The following is a 17,666-nucleotide window of genomic DNA, read 5'->3' as shown; positions in this document are numbered from 1 at the left end:
AACAGAGCTGGATCGTTTCTTTCTTGTCCACCAAACCAAGGGACAAAAGGTCACGCCCGTTCGTGTGCTCCAGAGGTCCAACAGTCGAACGTTCCACAGATATGGGCAGAAAAGGTCTGGCCAGCCTATTTGAGCCCAGTTAACGAAGTTGCTCGGGACTGGAGAGGCCAAACTTTAGACGTCAAACTACCCAGATGGCCAGATGGGCCTTACTTTACACGTCAAACTGGATGCAGTGCCGTACCCCAAGTTTTTTTTCTTTTTTGCGAAGACAGTACCCCAAGTATTTAGTACTAACATGAAATTTTATGTTTCTCAAAGAAAAGAAAAGACTAGAGGCATCCCCCCCATCCACTTGTCCGCGTGTCGTATGTTCACTCGACAACATTAGGCCGTGCAGCCATGTACAGACACAGAAAGATAATGCAGGGATCGTGCACAGAGTACTTCAGAATTCTTCTGTACACCTACTAGAGGTGAAGGAAGATCTTGTACAATGTTCGATCGCGTATGGGCTAATGACATCGCAACGGATACTACACGCCCAGGCTGTCTCGTCCTTTTGGTTGTCTCGTATCCATTTTTCTGTGTAGGCTATACATACGACCAAACCACGCCCATGAAATTCGAAAGTTGCAGAGGCCGCTCGCAGATCTGAATCTCCTCTCGTGATCTTGGACTCTTGCACGCAGCAGCAAAGCCCCCACCCATGTCGCTGCTCATCATCACGCAACCGGAGTCTCGTCACTGCCTGCTGCACGCCGGGGATCCCACCAGCTCCCTGGACAGCACGTACCGGAAGGCCATGTTGTGGGGCCTCCACTCCACCCTACGCGGCGCCGCCGCCGCCGCTGCCGCACGGAGGCTTTCCGGGAGGCAGGACTCCACGACGCGCAGCAGCTCCTGCGCGCCCAGGCCGGCGTCCCTCGCGTACGACTCCAGCACCTTGGGGAGGAGCACCCTGCGCCGCCCGGACCCGCGGACGCCGATGTTGGCGCGGATGAACTCCTCCTTGGCCGCCTCCAGCTGCTGGAACAGCCGCTTCGGGCTGTACGCCCGCACCTGAGAACCAACAAACAGATCCACACGATCCATCATCAATCAATTGCCAAGAGATATCTGTCGGATTGTGCCGGTGCTACTGCTTCCTAGTAGCACGTACCACTGGATCTGAGTGGCTTCCGGAAGACAGCGCGAAGTGTACCAGCGGCTCAAGGCGGTCGACAGCGAACCCTTGCAGCTCTTCCTTGTCTTTCGGCTTCCATTTCGGGTACAACAGTAGCCTGAACCACTGCAGGATCCCACAGGAAGACCATCATTTGCAACGGGAACTTGCACATTTCTCTACAGGTGACTGAAACTGGAATTGAGTTTCTAGATTTGAGAAGAGGAGGTAGAATGAACCTGCCCGGAAGAGTGTACTCGGCAGCACAAGATTTGGTACTCTATCAACTCCGCGTTTACTCTCTGGCCACTGATGATGTAGGATACCTGCGGTGAGCAAGTGTTCGTCAGATTCAAAATTTGGAGTGGGGATGAGTTGGTGCTGTTATATATCTAAGCAAATTCCAGTTGGATGTGGGTACTAACCTTAGTAAGCAACAATCTCTTGCTGTTACTCTGCGGAATCCCGCATTCTATATGGGCCTGAAAAATAAAGTGTTTGGATTAAAGCTCACCATTCCATCAATTTCAAAAAAAGATGATATGATGTACATAAGTACAAGCTAAGAAACTAGTTACATGCATCATCATGGCATTATGCACATTGATCCAGAAGGCAAGCTTTTCTTCATTTTTCATGGTACTGAGATCAATCGTTTCTAGCAGCTGTACAAGTGATCTGCAGAGTGTCATGATTGTTAGTCAAATAATTGTATGGATCATTTGCTCGATATTGACTGAAAGATAACAATGTCTCGTGAGAAATACTCACTTATATTTACACAACATGTCATTCACATCGGCAGACCTCTGAGCCCCTTTGCAGAGAGCAGACACCTCAATCACAGAATCATATTGCTGACCCAAATCCCTTGATTCACCAGAACCAAATGAATGTTCCTGCCACGCCTCGATAAAACTCTCTTTCCTGCATCTGGGGCTCCATATATCCCCAGTGAATTTCGAAGAGATGCCACTCACTGATGAAAAGGACGAGCATGGTGAGGGGTAGAAGGTACGTTGCACAGCGGTATCGTCTCTCAGCCTGATGTATATGGCAGCAATGCATTTGATCATGTCCTCGGATATCTTGTTAGGTGTTTGAGGAACATGATCTGCAATCCTGGTACCCAAGATATCTGCTAAGCTTACAATACCGGAATCCATGCACTTGCCCTCCTGGTCATACAATGGCTTTAAGTGTTAGTGACAACTAGCAAGTATTGCTACAAGCCTACCGCAGTATAGCAACAAAGATCATATAGCAAATTAATAAACAGATACAAATGAAGAGAGTTTTCGGACATTGTATATACCTCGACAAATGATAGAGGCGAAGTATGACATGGTTTGAGAGCTCTAGCAAGATTGTTTGCTGAAGGAGATACTCTAGCTGAGCAAATGGAACGCGGCAGGAGCGAGGAATGGCTGCGCCCAATACTTGCCTTGCTGTCATTGTGCTGTGAAATGCCGGGTTCACTATTAAGAGTTGTCGACCTGCGTGCCTGGACCATGCGACTGGAATGTGCCGATTGGTGCTTCCTTGGGGTCGAGAAATTGACTGTAGAAGTTTCGGAGAGAGTGCCTGAAAATGACCTTGCTGGTTCCTTGTTTCTTTCCGTTCCACAAGCAGAAATTCGACTACAAACTTGCTGTTCAAAGGCCTGCCGGTATAGTGTCAAGAGATGGTGCTCCAAGCATATGACTTCAAGCTCTAATACCGCAATCTCCTTTATTAGCTTCTCTGTAGGCTGACATGACACAAAAGGTACATAGTTACTTTGAATCAGCAAACTAAAAATACTGCCCTTGGAAACAATGTACACACAAAACAAAACTGGGTATAACTCATGACGGTTAAAACTTTGAATTTTCTGTTTTTTCTTCCATAATCACTTTATCAGAAAGGAAGAATTTTACCTTTGGAATGCAGCAGTCTTTTGATAATTGGGCAGCACAGGGCTTGTAACCTAATGCTTTCTCTAGAGCACTCCGCATAGCAAACTGATCATTCAGTCGGTTCTCAAGGTGTTGGACCTGCAGAAGTAAAATCAACAAGGATCAAAACCAAATTAAATTACCACCATAGTTTCCAAGAAACATAGGCACTGATGTAATTCCGAATATAGTACAACTGATTTCTGGTCTTATACTAAACTAGTATAACAAGGTTGTGGGCAAAAATGTCTACCCCTACCCCTTAAAACTCCCAAAATTGGACTGAATACAGTACAATTGATTCTGCAAGACTGATCATTCTGTACCAAGGAAGGACAGGTGGTGAATTGAATGATAAATTCATACAGTTAGTAAATTTTCACTTCCCCACGGCCAAACTAATCCATGGGTATCAGGATATGGTATTTATGAGAGAGAACAAGGAATAATCACGAGCAACTCTTAAGTCTAAAACACTCAATAATGGGTCTGAAATGAGGTGGAAATATTTTAACCTCTTCTACCAAAGAGCATGGAAGCTCAGTGGTGTGGGATTGCCTCTTACTGGTGCTGTTCTGACCCTTCAGTTCCCTAGCATTCTTGAAAAACAGAAAACGGTAAGGCAGGGAGGAACATGAGATGGTTTGGAGTAAAAACATATACACCCCAAAGCATCAAATACTGCAAGCAAGCGATCTGTTCTTGATGCTTCACAGAACAAAGTCGTTCAGAAATTAAAAATGTCAACAAGAAGGAAAGGGAGAGAGAAAATAAATAATCCCAAATCCTCTGCATGTGTACATTAAGAGAAGAAACAATGGAGAAATAATTTAGGAGGAGATTTCATATCCATGACTGCCAATTTACCTGTTGATGTGGAGCATGGCATCTCGGAGATGGCGAATCCATCCTGAGCTAGCAGAAACCACCAGCGATGCAAATTCACGAAGAAGTGCTTCTATCACTAACTTCTCTCCTCAGACAGTCAGACTAGTCCAAACTCCAAGAGGATGTTCTAGGGGGGTTAAAACCTTGTTACAATTGCATAATGTCACAGAGTGCTGACCTCTTGGAGAGGCTACTACGATACATGGCTGATTCGAGAAGGAGCCCGCAAGCAACAACTCCACTGCAGGTCTGCGCCACTGAGCTAGCTCAAGAAGAGTTCCTCATGCGCGATCTCACAAGTTAGCCTAGCTATGCAAAGAGTCGAAATCTGTAGCCGCATTCCAGGTCAGTAAACCAAAATGAAGAGGAGTGGGAGACACTATTATGGAGAGGAATAATACCTTGCAGATAAAACATCCACAAGAAGTGGGATCCTGGAGTTGTTGCTGAAATGCTGAGTTGATCACCTAACAGAACCTTTGGCCAGCTTATGGATGTCTTTGTGTTGTTGTCTCAGAACTGCTTCATCTAAGGTCCCTTTTCCTCATTCCCTGTGGCTGTGTGGAGCATGAGGGTGATGGTTGAACTTGATGAGGTAGTGTACTAGAGGTACTGGCACTGTTTCTATGAGTATCATACCATCACTGGATCGATCCTCTGTCCGGCTATTCCGATACTTTGTTGACGGTGGCAATATATATTTATGTCTGTTCTAAAACTTGCCAACTCCCCTTCTTTTTTATGCAAGTTATTGGAGGTAGTAAGAGCTGAGAAAGGGCTCCATCCACTCGCTCTATTATATCCAGATCTGGCTGCCACATGCTCATTTACCTGATCCAAAGCTGCTTACCTTTTTACCCGTCCCCCTCGTTACATCACATCGGATGGTGGTGATATAGCTGAATCTTCTGTCACCTTAAGCATCTAGTACCAGTTATCTTGGATTGTTTTAACTAAGTGGATAATTAACTCACGATTCTTGATTCACTTTCATGATTTTTTTTCTGAATACTATTCACTTTCATGATAAAAATGATTCCTACTACTCTCTAAAACTAAAAGGGGAGATACAGTTATACATTATCTGATTCTCGCCTCCAAGTTCTTTCCCTGGACGATAATGGTCAGTTCAAATGCAGATAAAAATAGCACAGCAAAGTCAGCATGCAGGACAGTAACATGCATGGCTTTTCTTTGACCTGTGAAGACTATCTTGCTCGGCCAGGTAATTGATGGGAAGTCGTCCTACATGTCTACGCATAAGACACGAGCAGAGCAAGGCTGTGTGGAGATGGCAGAAGTCCAAACTCAGAGAAGCAGCCAAGAAACGAATGGCTAGGCACACGTCCACTATTGCGGTTAATCTGTCATCTTTCTGCCTCGAAACAGGCGCTCCTTTGCCTTGATGCGCTGCCGCTGCCGGCCAGCTGCTGCTCCACCCTCCAAAAGAAAAAAATTGGCAGGTCATGTGACACGGTCACAGCAGATCTTTTCCTGTCTAGCAGTGCATACATCCGTACTACCCATCCAGTGCTCACGAGATACGGAGATAGCCACACCGACCGGGGCCGTCCCTGCTGCCATATACAGTACTCTGCTTAGACTCACGGTGATTCAACTTGCTAATTTTACACTCAGTTGATTCCACTTACATGCTTTTTTCGTTTCATAATTCTTATCACAAATTTGTTCAAAACTAGATGCACCTATTTTTTTAAAGTGTGCATACGTAAGATTTCGACAAGAATTATGAAACGGTGGACTTACTGCACTCACACAATTTACAGTTTTAGCTCCATCGAAGAAGGTGCATGTAATTAATTAGGTAGAAGCAATGCATGCACATGGTTGGATATACACTTGGATTGTGTAAATTGTCCCCAAGTATAGCTGATTTAGCGCTAGGAGAAGTAGCACAATGAGCATACATGACAAACGCTACACGGGAAGTATATGGGTTGGATTCGGTCGATGTCCAGCCCCATCCCCCAACCGGGTCCCAAATGTCATGTAGCTGCTTGTCATGGAATCCCGGTGCAGTTTAGCTGTGGCTTTGGTCTCACTAGGGCAACCCCCTGCCTCAACTGTTCCAGAAACAGGACGCAGCGCAGCTCCACGACGTCACATGCGCCCGTGGTGTGCACGTAGGTACCATTATTCGTCCGGCCTTTGTTTTCCTCACATTTTCTTCCCTCTGCACAGGAATTTCTTGGACCAATCTTTGTGAATCGCGAAACGGTCCTTCCGTCCTTGCTTCTGTATTGACGGGATTTATCGCATTGCACCTTGGAGACTTCATGGCTCCCGGACAAAGACATTGGAGTAAATTCTGCTCTCTCCGTTCTTTTATATTCCGTGTGTGCTGAGTTCTGACGAATATTAGCAAGTTGTTAAGGCATCTCTGCTTAAGCAAGGATGCAGAAGGAGGAGGGAGGCACACCTCGTTGCCTATTTTCTGTTTCCCGCTTCAGTTACAATGATTATTATCATGACCAGTAAGATACTCCACTTCACAATGATGCTGCCAATTAAAACCATGGAACCCGTGCCAGTTATAACGACAAAAGGGATCCCCTTGGTTAAAGCATTTTTTGTTCTGCATAATCAAATCTCATTCTGGTGATTAAAGAAATATCCCAGCGACAGACATGCTCGAGGTGCTCTTGGACTACTCTCCTGCGACTTCTGCCATACTTATATGTCCATCTAGACAGCTACTGATAATGGTAATATACTTACTGTAAAGAGTAGGTGAAGCAAGTGAGATACGAAAACCAACAAATGCAACACATTGTTAACCAGCTCCAGTAGCATTTGATTATTGAAGCCTCGGTTCGAGATCCAGAAAGATTCTTCTCCTCGGCCTTCCAAGCTGTCAGAGAGAGGCTAAACGCATAAACTTGCCAACTAACGACGGTGGCAACGGTGTCTTGTTGCCAAGTCAATGGGCGTGCAGAGCTCGAGCATTTTCCATTTCTAGCTAGCTAGAGGGTAGAGACCACTAGAAATCCAAAGGGAAAAACACAAGAGAAGACAATATGGAGTGTTCTTTCGAGCATTATACTCCAAGTGATGTGAATTGTACAAGTGTGTGATGTATCCTTTGATACAATGATGCCTGACTGCCTGTCCCTTGCATAGAGTCTAGAGGGCTATAGCAGCTCTACGTTTCAACGCACAGTCCAAAGCTTGACTTCGACAGTACGTTCTTAGTTAGCAGAGCTGACAATAGTCTGGGGGAGGAAACAGAGAAAAAGACCTTCTCTGAGCAACCGGAATTACCTCAAGACCTGATTTTAGATTTTCACCACGCTTCGCAGTCCTCCAGGCCGTCTCTTACATTTCCAGCCATTGAGATATATTCCTGGGATTTCAGTTTTCCCGTATCAGCAGTGACATAAAAAAAAAAGCAGCTAGTCCCTAAACACCAGGTCGCTGATGGGTATCCAGTTCTAGATACACAGGCTGCCGTAACAGCTTAAGCCAGTTACTTCAATGGTTCCACACAATATGTGTGTAACTTGCAACATTGGGATCAGAAGATCTCCAGAGTTTCTTCCAAAACCGGTGTTGCCCAAGGGTTGGATTTGGCATTATAAGAGCTATGCACATTGGCATCAAGTCATGTCATGATATACAAGAGAATAAGTGAAAGTAACTCTATTTGTTGGGATCATAGTCCCAGGGGAAGTTGCCACACAGGCACTAAGGCAACAAAAAAGAACAGAAATTCCTTTATGTGGCTGAAGAAGCACTGGTCAGCTGTACAGTTGCCGCGGAATGTTCCGTCAGATATTCAAGTTTCAGCTCTTGTCTGCAAGTTCAGCTGGCACATTGAGATCAAAAAGAGCACCACCACTTTTTCTCTCTCGTTTGTGTGATGGGCGTCCGCTGTTGTCAGAACTTGATCCATGCAACGGAAGAATAGGCCGCTTTCCCAGAAGAGATGAGCCTAAGGCAGATATTGAAATATGCATCAGCAAACACAAACAGTTAAATTGCTTGAGTGGTGATTCTTATCATACTCCCTCTGTTTCACTATCTGCCCTCAGACCACCATGCGCATAGGCCAAGAAAGCACTAAATCAGAAATAATGAGAAAAGACCATGCCTACCAGTACCCCTATTGATTGACAGACTACAACCACATAGGCAACTAACTTCAGCGATTCAAGGGGTGGAGGTTGGAATTTGGAAACATAACAATAACTAGGTTTGGCACATATTGTGAAACCGATTCTCCTGAGGCCGCATATAATTATAATGAAACAGAGGGAGTACGGATTTAGCTGTGATAAGAAATATTTCACATAAATACCTGATTCGTTACTATGTAAACCAGGCTGAGTCTTGTGTTCGTCGTGACTATACTTCATGGATTGAGAACTTTGTTCAGCAGAGTCCAAACAAATATGAAGCTCCGACGCTCTATCAAGGCCCTTGGATTTGTAAGGAGCAATATTATGAGGCGTGCGGAGAGGATACAACAAATCATTCTCGATGCACTGATACCTGCAAGTAATATAGTTGATATAATAATTTACAGTCACGCTAGGCAAACATTTTTCTCTCAAGGCAACTGATAGGACTTTGTTGAGCAGAGTTCTTACATTTGCTTGCAGAGCCTATCTACCACATTGGAAAGATTGATGACATGCTTCATTGTATCCATAACCTCATCATCAGCAAAATTTTGAAAATCCTTCTCGAGGAAACCAGATAGTCTTTCAACGTTGAATTCTAATTGTTGTTGCTGATCCTCAAATAAGTTTTGCTTAAGTTCTCTTTCCTGAGGAGTCATCTCATCCTTAAAAATTTCATCACTAAACATGTAGAATGCAAAAGGATAAGAGTATGAAAGAACACGCCTTGATCTGAAAAGCCTGTTCAGTCCGTTTATCACCCAAGAGTAATCCTTTATCTTGGAATCCTTATTCTCAGAAATTGATATCTTCCACTGGATATCGCGCTTCAGCTTTGCTTCCTGCTTAAGAGAATCAGTATGAGCCTTGTATCTGTTGTGGTAGTGCATATATCGATACAGATCTCGCCTTGCTTGCTCTGTCTTCGTGGACTGATCTTCTGTGAATCGGCCACAACTATGGCCACTAATGCTTGACCATGTATGGTCTCTACCAGTAGCACCACCACATAACCAACTGCACCCGAAAACATCAAATCAGCAAAATAAGACTAAGCTTAATAAAAAGTCAGGAAAGAGACAAAATCTGGAGAAACAAGAACAAGGAACATCCTTGATCAGTTTAGCATGTGACTTTTTTTAAAGAAGTGTAGCATGTAACTTGTGGTAGTACAACATAAATGACACATCAAAAAGCTTCAACAGCATTTATAACCTAACAGGCACAGGCTTATAAATCTTTACTCCTATAAAAGACTCAATTGGTGGCAGCAGTCCGTCAATTTCAGACCGCGTCACTTGTTTTTTTACATCACTTGTTGATTTGGCATAAATCATTGAGATGAAAACAACGAATATGGATTATATGATCTAAGATAATAAATTAAAAAAGAGTATAGCACTCTATTTAAACATGATTTTTGTCCGTAGCAGCGCACGGGTATTGTGCTAGTTATAATAAAGAGCCTGTGACGCTTGATGACTCTTGACAGGAAAGCTGAAGTCTGCAGTGTCTCTTGTATTACCATATGATCTTTATATTTTCTATAAGATAAGTACCAGACTGCCAGTATTACCTCTAGTAGTGCACATGCTTGCAAAGCAGACAATACTAATCAGCCTCTCGGAACACAATATTGCATAGAACCACTTTTGATACCATATATACATATACTGCATCAGTCCATTAACCTAGCATAAATGATTAGGGTAGGAGCTAAGGTTCGATAAGCTACATCACTACAACACTTCCTCCATATGCTATATAGCATGATACCGGATTCATTTTTTTCCGACTAGTAAAACATTTGCATCAACAATCTAAGTACTGTTCTCCTTACAATAGTAGTATCAAATAACTCATATTTGAACATTCTGTAAATAAAATTCAGAATCATTCAAACATCACTGCCAGTTGTGAAGTACATCCATGCTTACATACAAGCAGGAAGTAAAATAAACAAAGAAGTATGTGGTGCTTTGAGTTCTTATGAAAAGGCATATGTATGTTTAATAATAGTAAATTATAGATGACAATGCACATTGTACGTAAAACATTAACGTTGAAGCAGAACACGAAATCTCACCAGAATGCCTGTCCACATATGCATGCAACCAGGTTGCAGCCACCATTCTTCTCCACAGGTTTGTGGCACTTGGGACAGGGCTTGGTATTTACTGTTATCCAATTCACAGTCTCAGATTCATCACGACATTTCTTGATCCAGAGCTCCCACATCACGCAGGAACACGGTGAATGTGCCTCTGAAGAGCAATTAAAACAAAACTGGCGCCCACATGTACATTCTACCTCACAATGAATATCCCCTTTGACACGTATAGCATTTCCACAATGTGGTGTGCTAGGGCACCACTTGACTGTATCATTATCCTCAATATAAGACTCCAGTAAAAATCTTTCAAAGCGCTCAGCAATATCTGGGCACTTTGCACTTACTAACTTCCGAACTAATGCTTCATCACAGATAGCATTGCACTTTGGAGCCATGCACTTGACGCGCCGGCTCTGCCCCTCATTTATTTTCACAATGAAATATTCTGTCCAACCTGATGGAATGCACATATTACTAGCTATCCAGGGTGAAACAAGTATATCAATGCTAATTGACACGGTGAATTTTCTTCCTTTGGTGTGTGCGGTAGCAGGGGTGGGCATATAAAAAGAAGGTATGATGTTGATATATTATTCTATGGTAGTACCTAGAGCCTCAATTCATAATAATAAGAGTAATAAGCAATATAATCATTATTCATGCAAACTAGAAAGTCGGTTTCTTGAAAGAAAGAAAAAAACAATCTCTCAAAAAAGAAAGCGATGTCACTTGCTTCCGTAGGTTATTTTTTGTGTGCATCAAGTACAAATAAAGATGCTCCACAACGATACAAGTTAGCTGATAAGAGATGAGATATTGCGTCAATTTCTTTATACAATGATAGAAAGATGTTTGCTGATTTGCAACACCTAATGGATAAATGTAAGGTGCTGATTAGCAGTTTAGCACAGCTGTAAAAGTGGGACATTCATCCAATGGCTTTGCTATACAAAAATGTACCACAGTGTCATTGTACTACCAGTATCTAAAAGCTATAACCAGTGCATAAGCAAAGCTTCATGTACATATATAAAGGGCTTACTTCGTCCTAGACGGATATTACTCACATTGATTGCAGTAGTTGTGGCCACAGTCCATCTCGGAAACAGCCGAAATGGGCACATCATCGTAGCAAACATTGCATGTCACCTCCGTGACAGAGGGCAAACCAGCATTACTAGTGGATCGGAGAGGAATACCAGCCTCTGAGAAGAGCCTGTCCCTCCCCTTCTGATCAAGCAGCTCAAAGATCCTCTCCACGTCCCAGCGGTAGTGGATGAGCAGCGTCCGCGCATGGTGCTCCTTCAAACCTAGCAGCTCTATCATCTTCCTGAGATCCTCCTTCTACAAACCCCAAACAGCCAAAATAAATTTACAAAAGAAAGCGTCAGCATCCCGAAACGGCGCTTAAGGCCTGGAAATCGAAAAGGAGGAGCACTCAGGTCTCATAGTCACCTGCGCCCCTAAGAGGTATTCTTTGGTGATCACCTGCAAGCACAAGCAAGGAAAGAATCCGTCAGGAAGAGAATCAATCGAGGGCCCAATGATGGAAACGACGAGGAGAGACACAGGTAAGTTGGTGCGTACAGAAGAGGAGGACCAATGGCAGTCCTCGAGGTGGCCGTCCTCGAGGACCTGGAGGACCGACTCCTCTAGGGCATCGTCCTCCTGATCGCTGAGGTAGCAGTCGTCGTCGCCGTCGTCCTGCTCAAGTTCGGGCGACGACACCGGGGGAGATACTTCCTCGGCGTCGCCCCTGCCCATCGGCTCAGCGACCGATCAGATCAGCCGAATCAAACCAGCCGATGGTAGCGCAATAGGGGTTTCTAGATTGGCAGATAGGTTGGTGGATGAGCCGACGGAGGTGGGGAGGGGAGGGAGGAAGAGTGGGGAAATATCAGCGCGAAGGGAAGGAGTCGGAGTCGGAGTCGGAGGCGGCGGCGGCGGCGGCGGCGGAGAAGCTGCGAGGGGACTGAAGGTGGGGAGCGGAGGGAGGCGCCTGGGTTGTGGCCGGAATTGGGGAAGGGCTGGTGCCTTTCGGCTGCGGGTACGGGTGAAGGGTGTAAATGTAAAACTGGTACACAGCTTTTTTTGAGGGAAAACTAGCATCTACTTCGGGCCTTCGGCCCACTAGGAGGATTTGGGTTGTGTAGCAGGCTGGGCTTACTCCTAAGTAAGGCTGTCCTCTTTTCTTTTTTTTTAAAAAAAGCTCTGAAGTAAGGCTGAGTACATCTAGTTACCGGCTTCCTTTTTATTTATTTAATATCATTCCATGTCATCAAAAGTCTAATTGACTCTTACGTTACTTCTAAGATGAGCCCTCCCAACTCCCAAGTCAGAGAGGATCGTACTTAGTCCGTCCTATTTAGTCCTACTTGACCCAGCTAATTCAGCCCGTGCAACTCTGGTCGGATTGAGCCACCTCCAATCTCGTCTGTCCTGTGGAACTTGAGCCATCTTGAGAGGTTGACATTCTGCTGTCGTACTGAAATCGTACGGATTACTTCATACGTATAGCACTATTGCATTGTGCGTGATTTATGAATATGAAACCTGCCTCGAGATTTGTGAATAATGTCAATTCTTATTGTTGTCACTCCACCCAACAAAACCTCCAGGTTTGCCATGAGATGGTACCCAGTGCCAAATGGAGTAGCTGCATTACCGCATCCAGGTACTAGTATTACTTTACTGCTAAACAAATCGCACAAGACAGGAAATCATTGTTCATCTGCTCTTCTCCTGCTATTTAGATAGCTATGTCCGCATTGTGCAATGCAGCTTTGGGCTTCAAAACTACTCCCTGTCAAGTACAGGAGATATTTGATACTTGCCTACTGTCATGGGCTCCGAGCTGTTTTCGAGAGTTGTTAGATAAATGGGTCTTACGATTCAGTAAGCGAGACATGAACTTGGTGTTAGTTGGGGTGGCGGCTGTTATGTGGACATTACGGAAAACACAAAATGATGCTTGTTTTCGCTATAAGTTGCCACATGACCCTTCATCTATATTTTTTACTGTATGCTCTATGATTGACTCATGGGATGGTCTGCAAAGAGACTGGACCGCCGGCAGATCATCTTCGTCACACACACGCACACCCTAGCTCTATGAGCATCTCCGACCACAAGCGGCCGGTTAAACCTGTCATAGAACTTGAACCTGGGTGGGCTGATTCCACCACAAGGAACCAACCACTTGAGATAGGCTCAGTTCGCATGACAGGGTTGTTGTGGGAGGATGGTTTCGATTAGATAGCCTAAGCCAGACTTGTGGTGATGTGTTAAGCCAGACTATTTATGTAAAGACTTATGGTTTCCTTGAGGGAAAAGCCCGCTTTCATAATAAAAAAAACAAATCGCACATTTCTATCGGGCGCATCTATAACTGGTTGGATATCATGTACTCGTACTAGTGCTACTAGTTTATTTGCACTTGGTTAATGCTAAACATAGCATAATCCCTATTTCCTTGTCCTGAAAACGACACTCTTGTAATATTATCATACCTGACAGGTATTTTCCCCAAATCAGGAGACGGCAGAACCGTTCCGTTGTTTCCCACTGCAATCATTCGGCCCTGAAAGCTACTACATTCAGTTATTTCAAAATATAAGCAGCCACCTGCAGAACATACTGATACTAGCTGTCTCATATTTCGTCGCCGTCGCAGTAAACAAATAGTCCGGTGTTTTAACAACTGAGATCGATCATATGATGCGTGCCACAAACTAATCGAATCTAGTGCAGGCACACGAGAAAGAAATGGCATCTCAATCGCGAATCAAAAGCGCCAGAGCCACGACAAAAACGGGCCACCGCGGTTGACTCGCACAACCATGAAGCTGTGCAGCGCTGCACGTTACTGGCTACGCACTGGAGCGGTACTAGAAATCGAGCCCTCGCCTTCGTCCACTTCCCACCACCGCTGCGATTCGCTTCGCAACACACACACAGGGCGCCAAATGGAACACCGCCGTTTCGGCTGCCCTTTGCTCCTCCTCCTCCTCGTTGTCGTCCTCATCTTCCGTTGCAGCGAAGCCCAGGATGTCGCCAATGGCACCGAGCGCTTCGCCTGCGACGTTCCGGCGCCGTGCGACACGTTCGTCGTGTACCGGACGCAATCCCCGGGGTTCTTGGGCCTGGGCAGCATCTCGGACCTCTTCGGCGTGAGCCGGGCGATGATCGCCAGCGCCAATAACCTGACCGCCAAGGACGGGGTGCTGCTGCCGGACCAGCCGCTGCTCGTGCCCGTCGAGTGCGGCTGCACGGGCAACCGGTCCTTCGCCAACGTGACGTACCCAATCCAGGACGGCGACACTTACTACGCGCTCGCGCTCACCGCGTTCGAGAACCTCACGGACTTCAACATCATGCAGCAGCTGAACCCGCAGGCGCCGGCCACTCGCCTCCAGGCCCCGGAGGAGGTCACCGTGCCGCTCTTCTGCCGGTGCCCGACGCAGGCGGAGCGGGCCGGCGGGATCCGGTACCACATCACTTACCTGTGGCGGCCAGAGGACGACATGTCCACGGTGAGCACGCTGATGAACTCCTCCAAGAGCGACATCGCCGAGGCCAACAACGTCACCACCGAATTCACCTCCCCGACGGCACAGCCGATGCTGATCCCGGTGTCGCAGCCGCCGAAGCTTCCTCCGCTGCGCTACGACGCTAGCGCGGATGGTTCTGGTGCAAACAAGCGCGGCCGGGGTGTCGCCGTAGCGGCCGGCGTCGCGGGGTCTCTCGTCGCGTTCGCCGCCCTGTGCGTGGCGGCCTTCGCGTACCGGAGGTACCGCAAGAAGAAGGAGACAGTGGTGCAATTGGGTTCCCCGTACGCGACCCCGAAGCTTTCTTGGCACAAGCACCAGCAGCAGCACAACTACGGGCTTCAAAGCAGCAGTTCACTCGCTCGCATGATGAACGGGGGCGGGGACAAGATCATCACCAGCGTGTCGCAGTTCATCGACAAGCCCATCGTCTTCGGGGCCGACGAGATCATGGAAGCCACGATGAATTTGGACGAACGGTGCAGGATCGGCTCTTCCTACTACCGTGCCAAGCTCGACGGGGAGATGTTCGCGGTGAAGCCGGCGAAAGGCGACGTCTCAGCCGAGATGAGGATGACGCAGATGGTCAACCATGCCAGCCTGATCAAGCTCGCCGGCATATCCTTCGGCACGGAAGGGGACTACACCTTCCTCGTGTACGAGTTCGCGGAGAAGGGTTCCCTCGACAAGTGGCTTTACCAGAAACCTCCGTCCTCGCTGCCGTCGTCATCGTCGTCGTCGAGCTCCGTAGACACTCTCTCGTGGAACCAGAGGCTGGGCATCGCGTTCGACGTCGCCAACGGGCTGCTCTACATGCACGAGCACACGCTGCCGAGCATGGTGCACGGCGACGTCCGTGCACGGAACATCCTCCTCACCGCGGACTTCAGGGCCAAGATATCCAACTTCTCGGTGGCCACGCCGGCGATGGCCGACGCCGCGGACACGAGCAGCGACGTGTTCGCCTTCGGCCTGCTGATCCTCGAGCTTCTCTCCGGCAGGAGGGCCATGGAGGCGCGGGTCGGCGCCGAGATCGGCATGCTGTGGAGGGACATCCGTGCGGTGCTGGAAGCCGGGGACAAGAGGGACGCCAGGCTCAGGAAGTGGATGGACCCGGCCCTCGGGAGCGAGTTCCACATGGACGCGGCCCTTAGCTTGGCCGGCATGGCGAGGGCTTGCACGGAGGAGGACGCGGCGCGGCGGCCCAAGATGGCTGACGTCGTGTTCAGCCTCTCGATGCTGGTGCAGCCGTTGCCCGTGGGAGACGCGTTCGAGAAGCTCTGGCAGGTCAGCTCGGAGGACAACATGGGGATCGTCAATGAGGTGGCCGCCCGATAAGATCGAAACAGGTTACAGAACAGGGTTTAGCAACTAATTTTCTTCGTTAGCTTCCTAGCTACTCAGCATGCTTCATTTTTGTGAATGTGTGTTTGCATGCTGCGAGCAGTATTTTGGTTCATTTTATGAAGAATGCTGTGTCATGTATTGTAGTACAATATTTTGCTTCACTTTGTACACAAAGATGACATTTTGTCGCACCTTTGCAACTGCAATTGGATAATACTACCATCATCGTCCCTTGTATAGTACTAGTTTCATTCTCTGTTCTTATCTGTAGATTGATCTGCAAGATTCTCTGTCTCTGTGCTTAGTATCTTTCAGGTTGTTTATGCGCGCTGCTATTAAGCTATTTAAATCCGGATGCGAATGTATTGTGTTCAGACTAGGAGGTTGTGAATTGTGATAGACAAGGACTCACCGAATAATGATTCAGACAAGGAGTACGCGTAAGTGACGATTGGCGACAACTTGTTCAATCCTGACGCCACTAAAATAACACAAATCTATTCTGAATCCCGTCATATCTCGACGGCAATTAGCACTGTCATGGCCTCATGGGCCTCGGCTCTTGCAACCGGTTCGATCGCCGAAGCGTGAAGCGTCGGACGGTTGCGAGCCTGCGAGCGATTACCAAACAGCCAAGACCAACTCTGGGCCGCAAGACCTTGCCTGGTGAGCTCAGAGGAAGTCCGATGCGAGGCTGCTATGGGCCTGTGGTGTTCTCTCTATGGCCTCACAGGGCCGAGATGTGCTGCAAGCCACAATGGTTGCATATGGCCGCACAGGACCGAGATGCATGTGCACCAAGCCAGAATGGTTGCAACCTTGCAGGCCTGCGCTAATCCATTCCATTCTCGTCGTCATCGAGGCATTTGACCCGTGTACCGAAAAAAAAACTACCCGTAAAAAAAAGTGTACCGAAAAAATGTACTGTAACTAAGTTTGCCTACTATTTCCTCCAGAAATGCACCATAGTTGTGTTTTATCGCAACACAGAGGATCGTTGGACACTTCAGGTTGAACGAGTATCGGCTGGGGATCTTCTAGCATGAGAAGAGCTTGCTGATTTCTGCAAGACTAGATCACTACTACAAAACGCAATATAGGTGGCACACTGTCAGTGACAGGCCTCAGTGACGGGCCGAAAAGGTCTGAGATGACCCCTCATTAGTGACGGGCCTCTTCTGCTCGTCGTTGATTACCCCTCGTCAGTGGTTGGCCTTTCTTGTCTGCCACTAATGAGGCCTCATCAATGACGGACGCGTGATGCACTATAGGACTGTAACTTCATTCTATTCTCTAGCAAGCGAAGCACTGCCATGAAGACAAAGGATACAAAGATGACGCTTTACAGAAAGGACCTTGTTGTTATATTTGCTGTTCCGTGAGGTTGTTTCTGTAATTCCAGGGTACATGTGTCTTGCCTTACTGTTTCCTTCGGGTTTTTTTTGCTAGAAGCCCCTTCTCTCTCTTTAAAAAAATCATCAATGCCAAAAATATTTCCACAAAATCCAAAAATTAGATGGCACGTGT

General features: G+C 46.7%; 3 protein-coding genes across 6 annotated transcripts; 1 reads left to right on the top strand and 2 right to left on the bottom strand.

The window, feature by feature from the left end:
• Positions 1-286: 286 nt before the first annotated feature.
• LOC100837144 lies at positions 287-4,771 on the bottom strand. Of its 4 annotated transcripts, XM_010230635.3 has the most exons (12): positions 4,630-4,768; positions 4,392-4,547; positions 3,970-4,318; positions 3,618-3,701; positions 3,085-3,201; positions 2,481-2,915; positions 1,937-2,343; positions 1,744-1,843; positions 1,591-1,647; positions 1,405-1,491; positions 1,163-1,291; positions 287-1,062 (listed from the first exon to the last, which is right to left on the bottom strand). In XM_010230635.3, the coding sequence occupies exons 3-12, from the start codon at positions 4,009-4,011 to the stop codon at positions 745-747; spliced, it is 1,776 nt and encodes a 591-aa protein (XP_010228937.1). In that variant the 5' UTR covers positions 4,012-4,318; positions 4,392-4,547; positions 4,630-4,768; the 3' UTR covers positions 287-744. The 4 variants fall into 4 exon arrangements, with proteins under 4 accessions (XP_010228937.1, XP_003561870.1, XP_014752769.1 ...); XM_003561822.4 differs by having other exon boundaries at positions 4,392-4,770; XM_014897283.2 differs by having other exon boundaries at positions 3,618-3,693; positions 4,392-4,770.
• Positions 4,772-7,447: 2,676 nt separating this feature from the next.
• Positions 7,448-12,299, bottom strand: LOC100836835 (probable E3 ubiquitin-protein ligase ARI2). Its single transcript, XM_003561821.4, has 7 exons — positions 11,833-12,299; positions 11,701-11,733; positions 11,313-11,589; positions 10,219-10,699; positions 8,601-9,149; positions 8,309-8,502; positions 7,448-7,942 (listed from the first exon to the last, which is right to left on the bottom strand). Exons 1-7 carry the CDS (start codon positions 12,007-12,009, stop codon positions 7,794-7,796), a joined length of 1,860 nt encoding a protein of 619 aa, XP_003561869.1. The 5' UTR covers positions 12,010-12,299; the 3' UTR covers positions 7,448-7,793.
• Positions 12,300-14,092: 1,793 nt separating this feature from the next.
• On the top strand, positions 14,093-16,330 carry LOC100836523 (serine/threonine receptor-like kinase NFP). Its single transcript, XM_014896509.2, has one exon. It carries the CDS (start codon positions 14,211-14,213, stop codon positions 16,128-16,130), a length of 1,920 nt encoding a protein of 639 aa, XP_014751995.1. The 5' UTR covers positions 14,093-14,210; the 3' UTR covers positions 16,131-16,330.
• Positions 16,331-17,666: the final 1,336 nt, after the last annotated feature.

This window comes from Brachypodium distachyon, chromosome 1 (genome assembly GCF_000005505.3).
Source record: "Brachypodium distachyon strain Bd21 chromosome 1, Brachypodium_distachyon_v3.0, whole genome shotgun sequence".
Taxonomy (NCBI): Eukaryota; Viridiplantae; Streptophyta; class Magnoliopsida; order Poales; family Poaceae; genus Brachypodium; species Brachypodium distachyon.
The sequence above is the reverse complement of the archived record's forward strand: the minus strand, read 5'-3'. Positions and strand labels throughout refer to the sequence as shown.